This window comes from Arachis hypogaea, chromosome 13, assembly GCF_003086295.3.
Source record: "Arachis hypogaea cultivar Tifrunner chromosome 13, arahy.Tifrunner.gnm2.J5K5, whole genome shotgun sequence".
NCBI classification, from domain to species: Eukaryota; Viridiplantae; Streptophyta; class Magnoliopsida; order Fabales; family Fabaceae; genus Arachis; species Arachis hypogaea.
This window is the reverse complement of record NC_092048.1, coordinates 142053108-142063518: the sequence shown is the minus strand read 5'-3', so window position 1 is coordinate 142063518 and position 10411 is coordinate 142053108. Positions and strand designations below refer to the sequence as shown.

Here is a 10411-nt window from a genome sequence, read left to right as displayed (position 1 = left end):
AAATTATCTCTCCTATTTTAATAATAATATTATCTTTTACAGAACTATGTAAAATGAAAAAAAATATTTATGGAATAATATTACAAAAAATAAGAAAGAGATTTAATAATTTCCGAATCTAAATTTTAATGGCAGATTCCACGTTCCACATATGGGTAAACTGTAAATGCTAGATGAATTGATTAGATATCCTGATTAGGCAAGAGAAGATGGTGAAAAATTTTTCTATTTTGAAAAAAAAAAAAGAGTTAGAAATTACAGAGTGGTCCCCACCTGCATAGCTCAATCTCTCTCTTCCACGAGCTCCACCATACAAATACAGAGTCTCTCTCTCTCTAGATTATGAATAGCTTCTCTGTTTCTTTCTCTTTCTCTCTCCAGAGATTATTTGTCTGGTTCCTTGCAAGAGGCAAGAGCCAAGAGGTTGCTCTGTACTGTACCCGTTCTAAAAACGAGAAGAAGAAGAAGAAGTAACAACAAAACCTCTTCTTTACACTCCTTCAATTCCTCCATAAAAGGAAACCAAAAAAACTTGACTTGTTCCTCTTCCTCTCGTCTTTTTATGCTTTGCACATGTGAAGCTTGATGGGTTTTTGTTCTTGATCCTGTGCCACTGAGATATAACAAAGAAGAAGAAGAAAAAGTTAACCTTTTTCTTAGCTGAATGTTTGGCCATTCCCAGTGAGAAGTAGCTGATTGTGCAACTACCGGTGAGGCTTGGTGCTGCTTGCAGCTACAAATAAGGCTTTTCCATTAAGTGGGGTATGCTTACTTTTATCAAATTTGCATTTTTTTTTTCAAAAAAGAAGAAAGAATTTCAATTCTAAGTTTTTGTTTTTTGGTGGTGGGTCTTTGGTAGTTGATGCTAGTTTTATTGCGTCTTGATTTAAGTTCTGTTATGCTTATCCATGCATAATCTCTGGCAAAAAGCTCCAACATTTTTGTTCTGGTTGTGCTGAGCTTTTTTTTTTGTAGGTAGTTCATTTTATTGCTGGATCAGTATAAGGATTCGAATAATTTTATGTATGTTGATTATTGAAATTGGGTTGTCATTGTTTTTTCCGTGAACCAGTTGTTAAAATCTGCAGTGTTGCTTTGTTTTCCAGATTCTATAGGTTGGTTTGGATCCGTTGTTGGAATGGGCATGAATACCAAGTGTGCTCGAATTTGAATGCCAAGTTGTTGGAAATTCCAGTGTTTACTGAGGAAGAGGGACCCAAGATTGCATAGGTGTTATTAGTGTGAAATCATTGAACTGTGCTGAAATGGCTTCGAGGGTAGAGAGTGATGAAGATGGAGATAACAAAGGTAGTATGTGGGATTTGGATCAGAAGCTTGACCAGCCTATGGATGAAGAGGCAGGAAGGCTCAAGAACATGTACAGAGAAAAAGTATGATGCAGCATTGCAAATTGTTTTCACATTCTTTCTATTTCTCTTGTTGCTAGATTACTTTCCTTCTTTTTATTGGGTTGAGGAAATTCGATATATTAAACCTAACCTATCTTTTGTCATTTTTTCTTCTTATAGGAATGAATATTTGTAACAATGATTTCAACAATCAACATTAAATTGTTCAATTAATGTACTTATCTCGGAAAGTTGTTTATAGTGGCCAGACTTAATAATGAGACTATTTGTAGTTTTGGAATTAAAATGAATGCTTGTTATCTTTTAATTTGGTTGAGAGATCTAGATGGTTATGTCTACTTGAAGTTATTTGAAGTGTCTGAGTCTGACAGGATATTCATCGTTCACTATACAAATACAATTATAGGTTACTATCTTAGCTAATGGAATTTGGTGTATGTGTATAATTCTGTTTTTGATGAAGTTTTCATTTGTTCAGAAATTTTCTGCAGTGCTGCTTCTTCGGCTTGCATTCCAGAGTCTTGGTGTGGTATATGGAGATTTGGGCACTTCGCCCTTGTATGTTTTCTACAACACATTTCCTCATGGAGTGAAAGATCCAGAAGATGTAATCGGAGCTCTTTCCTTGATTATCTACTCTCTTACTTTGGTGCCGCTCCTCAAATATGTTTTTGTTGTATTAAGAGCAAATGACAATGGCCAAGGTATAGTTTCTTTCGTTAATTTTTGGCTTTAAAATTGCATAAAGAAAATAAATAGTACTGTATTATAACTTCAAAGATTGATAGCGGACCCTCCCTTTCTTAATCTTTAATGATCTTTCAACAAAATTCATCTAGAATTTACGTTAAATGAGTGGATTTACTAGACAATATAGATTAGAAATGAATGTAAGTGAGAAAGTTGGGATAGCAACTATCGTAGAAAAGATGATAGACTAAGGTTTAAGGTTTTCACATTGTTATAAATAGGGATAGGTGCTTTGTGCCTTTGTCTTCCGTACCGTACTTTATCATATTAGATTATAGAGTAGTTCTAGTGGCATAAAAATCAATTGGCCAATTGGCAAGAAATGCTAGGCTAATCAGTCATGAAAGGGTTTCTTGTTAAGGGAGGAGAGAGAAAAATTAGTTTCAATAGTCCACAACCTCAATAGTAATACATAGAGGTAGATGGAGATTAAGAAAAACAATGGGTGAAACCATCAAGAAAATATTTAGGATTGAATGGTATGTGTTAGTTTCCAATGCAATACTAAAGTTTGATTTATGTAATTAACACCACTTAGTGGAAAGGCATGTTTTTTATTATTGTATAGTCTTTTCTATGTATGTTTTTATTGAATGGATAAGGTCAGACATCTCATGAATAAGTGTTGATAGATTAACTAATTGGATTCTTTCATAATTGTAAGTAAAATGCACTAGTTTTACATAGGATTTGTAAGTATGCCAGATTTAGACTGCTGAGCTGCAATGAAGTTTTTTCCAAACTAACATTTGTGGAGCAGGGGGAACATTTGCGCTTTATTCCTTGCTTTGCCGGCATGCCAAGATTAAAACCATTCCAAACCAGCATCGCACCGATGAAGAGCTTACAACGTATAGTCGGTCAACCTTCCATGAAAAGTCATTTGCTGCAAAAACTAAGAGATGGTTAGAGGAACAGGCAACTAGGAGGAGTGCCATTCTTATTCTTGTCCTTGTTGGCACCTGCATGGTGATTGGAGATGGGATTCTGACCCCAGCTATATCCGGTATGACTTATTTTCTTCTCTAGATTATCTCTGTTAAAGCATGTACCTGGTCCAGTTTCTGATATTTCTCCCATATAATTTGGTGGGGTGCACACAATACCCTGTGCCATTCATCATGATGGAGAAGAAAACCATGCCATATTCATATTTTATTTGTTTCTCACATCGTGTAGTTTTATGTAAGGATCTTGAGAAGACTTAGATTGGTTGTCATGTGAATGCAATTCAACTGAAACTTGTAAGGCCATGGTGTTTTCTCTTAAAAATATGCTACAACCGATAAACCAGCCTATTGATATTACTATTTGAGTAAGTGGTGGGCTGGGCATTTGGCAGGATGTCGTTCCAATCTTAAGCATGATTTTTAATGAGTGTTTTCTGGTTTGTTCAATGATCAATGAACTTCTTTCGTTATACTAAGGTTGATGAAATGATTTGGAAATAAAAGATGATGGCAACAGCAAGATTTGTCCCACTAGGTGAGGTTGTCTATTGATCCATGTCATAAAGATTTGACAAAGTTCTATTTTAACTTTCAATGGCATGAGACAACTTTCCCCTTTTATCCGAGTTTGGGACTAGTTATGTAAACTCTCATTTATTTTAACATAGGCTGACTTGAATTGGAAATAAAAGAAATGGAAGAAATCTTGTATGCGATGGTATATCTTACAATTGGATCCTAACATTCTACCCTCTTCCACCAGCCTCGTCGGGCTCATTGTGCACTAGCCCCTTGACTAGTCTTGGGTGAGTATTACAATGCTGATATCAACGCTCGCGCCACTCAGTTGCATCCAAAACATGGTGGAAGCTTCTGATACAAGGGCAATGAGAAAGGCCAATGCCTTATAAGAACCCCCACCCAAACAAAAAAACCAACACACTAGGAATTTGTGTTGAATTCTATTCTTTTCTAAGTTTTTCTTTTATATGTATTGTAGTGACGAAGGTTGTCAAGATCAATCTACTTTTCTGCAACTATTCCCCCCAACACACATTTGTTTCTCTCTGGTTTTCCCCCTTATAATCTTATTCTTAATACATTTCCAATATATTTTGAGAGATTCATTGCCATATCTTCTGTTGCAGTTTTGTCAGCAGCTGGTGGCATCAAGGTAAATAAGCCACATATGAGTAATGGTATGGTTCTCCACCTACCACTTATGTATAAGTGCTTATAGTTTTCAAATCTTTAGTTCATCAGTGTTGAAGACATTTTTTCTGCCTGGGTTACAGGTGTGGTTGTCCTGGTTGCTGTCGTAATATTGGTCGGGTTTTTCAGCATGCAACATTATGGTACAGATAGAGTTAGTTGGCTCTTTGCTCCAATTGTCCTCCTTTGGTTTCTCCTAATTGGAGGCATAGGTATATTTAACATCTGGAAACATGGAAGCAGTGTTCTAAAAGCATTCTCGCCGGTGTATATATATCGCTATTTCAAAAGAGGAGGACAGGAAGGCTGGACTTCCCTGGGTGGTATCATGCTCAGTATAACAGGTAATTTAAACTCTTATTTCCTTATTCTATTAATAGTTGCTCTTGAACTTGACAATTTGTGATGATTTTTTTCTCAGGGACGGAGGCTCTTTTTGCCGACTTAGCTCATTTTCCAGTCTCAGCTGTACAGCTTGCATTTACATTAATTGTGTTTCCTTGCCTTCTTTTAGCCTATTCCGGTCAAGCTGCTTACCTTATGAATAACTTGGATCATTCGCAAGATGTTTTCTATCGTTCTATTCCAGGTTCGTTTGTTATACTGGCATAATCATGTTAAATTGAAAGATGATTTGTCTTCCAAATTATAAATCTCTATGTACTGACTCACAATTTTTTCATTTCCAAATTCTTAGTACATAGTCTATTCTTCTATTTTTTGGTGCCAAACTTTTTGTTCCTTTCTCCCTACTTGAATCAACTTACACATATTCCTATGGTACATATATTAGTCAAATTTCCACAGTAGCTTTTTCCTATTACTTGGAATTGTTTGTTTCTTAAGACGATTATCCTTTAATTCTGCAGATAGAATATACTGGCCAGTGTTTGTCGTTGCAACCACAGCGGCTATAGTTGCAAGCCAGGCCACAATAACAGCAACCTTTTCAATTATTAAGCAAGCTCTTGCTCATGGATGTTTCCCAAGAGTTAAAGTTGTATATACATCAAAGACATTCCTTGGCCAGATATATATTCCGGACATCAATTGGATCCTTATGATTCTTTGCATTTCTGTTACTGCTGGGTTTGAAAATCAAAACCAGATTGGTAATGCATATGGTAAGTTTTTTCCCTTAGTTCACTATTATGAGTATTTTTCGTGCCATTGGAAGACATTTCTGATGCTCAATTATATTAACAAAATGTCACATGAAATGTAAAAAGAGCAATGCTACATGACCAATAATAATTTGCTTCCATATTTACAGGGATTTTGCACACAAGAAGCATATAGTTTGCATCTATATTTACTTGCACACATGAATCAATACAGTTTGCACTCACATTTTCTCGGAGTTTGCACACATGAATTAGTAAAATTTATTTGTTAAAGATAATTTAATATTTGTGCTGGTCAAATGATGGCCAAAAGTACTAAAAATTGCTAGCCCCCAAGAGTTACGATCATGCTTTGTTTTTCATTTTAGCTGAACTTGAGTAAACTAGTTTTTTTTTTGTCTTAATAGATTTTTTCAGCTCATCCTTCTTTTAATTGTAAAATTATCATTGACATGGCAGGTACTGCAGTGGTGATAGTCATGCTGGTTACAACATTCCTTATGATTATGATCATGATATTAGTGTGGCGCTGCCATTGGATTCTTGTTCTCATCTTCACCGGCTTATCGTTAATCGTCGAATGCACATATTTTTCCTCTGTACTGTTCAAAATTGATCAAGGTGGATGGGTTCCCTTGGTAATTGCTGGAGCATTTCTTGTTATCATGTATGTTTGGCACTATGGCACGGTGAAGCGCTATGAGTTTGAAATGCATAGTAAGGTCTCAATGGCATGGATTCTAGGCCTTGGCCCCAGTTTGGGGCTGGTTCGAGTCCCGGGAATTGGACTAGTCTACACAGAGCTTGCAAGTGGAGTACCCCACATCTTTTCTCATTTCATCACCAACCTCCCAGCAATCCATTCAGTTGTAGTTTTCGTATGTGTCAAGTATCTTCCTGTCTACACAGTCCCAGAAGAAGAGAGATTCCTTGTCAAGAGGATTGGACCTAAGAATTTCCACATGTTTCGATGTGTGGCACGATATGGATACAAAGACCTGCATAAGAAAGATGAGAGTTTTGAGAAAAAGCTCTTTGATAACCTTTTCATGTTTGTTCGGCTCGAATCTATGATGGAAGGGTGTTCGGATTCGGACGAATACAGCTTATGTGGACAGAAAACAGTGCAGTCCATGGATGGCATGTTGAGTAACAATGGAAACACAAGAACTGCATCATCCAATATGGATATATCAGTTTCCTCACTAGATTCAATAGAACCGGCTAAATCTCCACCGCATGTGAAATCCTCCGGTCAAACAAGCAGCCAGACCGAGGTCGACGAACTCGAGTTCTTGAATAACAACAGGGATGCCGGGGTGGTTCACATACTAGGGAACACTGTGGTGAGGGCAAGGAGAGATTCAAGGTTCTACAAGAAAATAGCAGTTGATTATATATATGCATTCCTTAGGAAGATATGCAGGGAAAATAGTGTGATCTTCAATGTTCCCCATGAAAGTCTCTTAAATGTGGGTCAGATTTTCTATGTATAGCCCCAACATTGCTTACTCTATCTTATCAAGGTATAACCTATGATGCAATTTTAAAGCAAGTCACTCACTCAGACTTTTTTGTTTTTTTGGGTGGCAATCATGTTGAAATAAGTTGACTAGTTTCTTTTCATGAATTTAGGTTGCTTCTCTTTGATTTCATGCTGTCTAAATATTTGAGATAGGATAAATGAATATTTGGGTCTAAACTATAGAAATTAAAGGTTTAGTAGAATATATAAATGTTCTTTTAACATGCATAATACATGACATAGGTGGTCTAGTGGGTTAACTTAATCTTGTAACTTATAAATAGAACCAGATAAACAAGTCAAATTTAAAAACTTTTTTTTTTTTAATTGCATGGAACTAATAGTGTTGATTAATGATAACGTGAAGTAGTAATTCGGTCATAAATTGTTTGCAATGCTGTTGCTTCACCGGAAATGCTCAAAATGGTTGTTGGAGGGAGCTTTTGAAGAAAGAAGTCACATAAAGACACTTAAAATATTTTTTAAAGATATTTTTTAGTAATTAAAATTTAATATATGTAATCGATTAAATCGTATTATTTTTGTTAAAATTAGACTAGATAAATTGATTTGATTAAAAAATCGGTAAACCAAATTTTAAACTAGTCTAAATTAATACTTTTTTTTTATAAAATATAACTGCAATATCTCTATTATAAAAATGATTAAAATACTTCTATATATATATATATATATATATATTAGAATTTTCAAAATTAATATATATAATAAGAACATTTTAATCATTTTTTATAATAAGAATATTACAGTCATTTTTTATAAAAAAATATTAATTTATATCGGTTCAAAGTTTGGTTTATCAGTTTTTTGGCCAAATCGACAAAAATAATACAATTTAATCGATTATATATGTTGAATTTTAATGATTAAAAAACGTCTTTAAAAAAAGACGTTTTAAGCGTCTTTATCCGAGTGGCTTTCTTCGATCAATTATTATACAAAAAATCAAGTAAACTTTTTTTTATGTATATATTTATATATATTGTACATATTTTTTAATTAAATAATTATTCATTAAAATAATTAAATTTTTATAATAGAATAATTAAATTTGTATTGTAATAAATTAATAATCAAATTTATTTATAGAAATATAAATCTTTTTTTATAATACATTTTTACTTGGTATTGAATAAATTTTTACAATTTAGAACAACATATGATTGAACGATTTTATAACTAAAATTTTTTTACATAATGTTTTCCTTTGAAAAAAAATGAGAAGTGCTCGGTTGTTATATTTATAATTTATTTTTAGATTTGCTATTAAGTGATCTAAGATATTTTCTTTTTTTTTTTCAAAAAAAAATCTTCATAAATATGAAATATATCTATTGAAAAAATGTTAATTAATATTGAATTACCTTTGACGTCGGGGAAATAGACAAGGATGGATGCTCAGTTTCCTTGTCCTGATTATTGTCAGTTTGTTACAGCCATGCTATCAATTATTAGTCACATCTTTCAATTCAACCAAGTCAACATTAATTTGATTAATACATGTTTAACAATAAAAATTCTTAGGTAGGTATTATAGTTACGAAATTATAAATAAAAAGAAGATAAAGAAATATAAATAAATAAAATAAAAGCTTTCTCAAGATTTCCTGATTGATCTCTTCCATCATCATCAACTTTTATATGCGTGTAATACAAGTCGGTATATTATTATTGTATTGTATTTATTCATTTTTAATAATTTTTTTTATATTTCTAAAATAATTTTAGATTATAAAAAATTATTAACACTCTAAACTATCCTAAACCCACAAAATAAATAATAAAACTTAGATAATAATAATAATAATAATAATAATAATAATAATAATAATAATAATAATAATAATAATAATAATAATAATAATACCCACGGCTAGATCTTATTGTCGGAATCGAACTTGGCAATCCTTTGAGAGAAAAAAAATATATATATTATGTACATATAAAAAAAATTAATACATATTTGTGTATAAATTTATACGTTATCTAATCTATATATTTTTTATATATATTTTATATTTTAATATATATTTTATAAAAATAAATAATTTAATAATTAATTTTTTATATATTTTTAAAAAACAGAGGAAAAATAGTTGAATACTGAAATTTTGAAAATCAAAATTTCGTTACACAATAGACACTTCGTATCTACTATGAAATCGAACGTTGTTAGTTTTTTTTTCTCCTTTACAAGCTAATTGTTACAATAAATTTTAGAAGGTTAGATTTAATAATATTTGTATAGTTTTTTGTAGTGTTTGAGAATATTTTAGATGGTTCTAAAATGTTCTAGAATGTCCTAGAAGGTCTCGGAATACCGTAGAAAGTTCTAGAAGACTGTCGAAGGTCATAAAGTATTCTAGAAGAGTCTTGATGTATATAAAAGTATGAAGAGTAGTATGAAATAATCTAAAAGTATTTAGAAAGTTGTGGTAGGATAGATATTTGTAATGAAAGTTCTAGATGATTAATCTGGACCGTTGATTAGATTTAATTCTAACCATCCATTAAGGAGGTAGATAGCTATAAATAGGAGGTGAGAGTTAGAATTTGAGTGTGTGAGTCATTTGTAACAAACACTTGAGTAATAAAGAGTTATTTCCACCAAAACTTTCATTCTCTTGTATTCTCTTGTTTTTTAACTTTCTTACTAAATATTAAGGGTTAGACTGACTTGGTCTTAACTCAAGAGAATAGGTAAGTCCAAGTGCCAGCACGGCAACGTTAAAGTGTGTCCAAAGTCGTGATAATTTGGTATTAGAGCAAAGTTCGAGAGGGAGCACAAGTGGTTTGTGGATAAGACTTCTAATGTAACCATGGAGCATGTTAAGTCTCAAAGGGGAAGGAATGCTATTCCTTCTCAATAGGGAGGCAAGAAGGCTCATTCTTCAAGTGATCCTAGAGGTAAGGACTCTAACTTCTTAGAAGAGAGAGTTTCTATGTTGGAGAATGTTCTATCATCTATGGATAAGTGCTTCCAAAGGATAGAACATGACAAGGAGACCCTCGAGACTCACGTGTTAGGAGAACTAGATGCTTTCAAAGAAATCATGCTCCAAATCAAAGAGAAGCTTGAGAATTCCTTGAGGCTATTTGAGAAAGTTTGAGGAGGTAAAATCTCGACCAACCATTATAAAGGAGACGACAAAGACTGGTCTCCCAAATTCAAAGGAGTTTAAGGGCATGAGGGATGCTCGACAGGTGGAAAACTTCCTATGGCAAATGGAGAGGTACTTTGAAGGCCAAGAGGTGGTCGAAGAAGCAATAAAGGTACGCACTACAGCTCTCCACCTTTCTGATAATTCTACTTTGTGGTGGAGAAAAAAGTGTGCAGATATGGAAAAAGGTACTTGCAACATAGCCACATGGAAAGATTTCAAAAGGGAGTTGAAAAGATAATTCTTCCATGAGAATGTGATTTATGAAGCAAGGAAGAAGTTGAGGGAATTGAAGCAC

The 10411-nt window shown here is 33.2% G+C and overlaps 1 protein-coding gene across 5 annotated transcripts; it reads left to right on the top strand.

Annotated features, from left to right (window-relative positions):
* Positions 1-312: 312 nt before the first annotated feature.
* On the top strand, positions 313-6961 carry LOC112792403 (potassium transporter 10). Of its 5 annotated transcripts, none has more exons than XM_025835634.3 (9): positions 313-762; positions 1107-1391; positions 1849-2074; positions 2881-3126; positions 4219-4269; positions 4366-4626; positions 4704-4871; positions 5152-5406; positions 5866-6961. In XM_025835634.3, exons 2-9 carry the CDS (start codon positions 1266-1268, stop codon positions 6900-6902), a joined length of 2370 nt encoding a protein of 789 aa, XP_025691419.1. In that variant the 5' UTR covers positions 313-762; positions 1107-1265; the 3' UTR covers positions 6903-6961. The 5 variants fall into 5 exon arrangements, with proteins under 5 accessions (XP_025691419.1, XP_025691421.1, XP_025691422.1 ...); XM_025835636.3 differs by having other exon boundaries at positions 315-710; XM_025835637.3 differs by having other exon boundaries at positions 343-762; positions 1862-2074.
* Positions 6962-10411: the final 3450 nt, after the last annotated feature.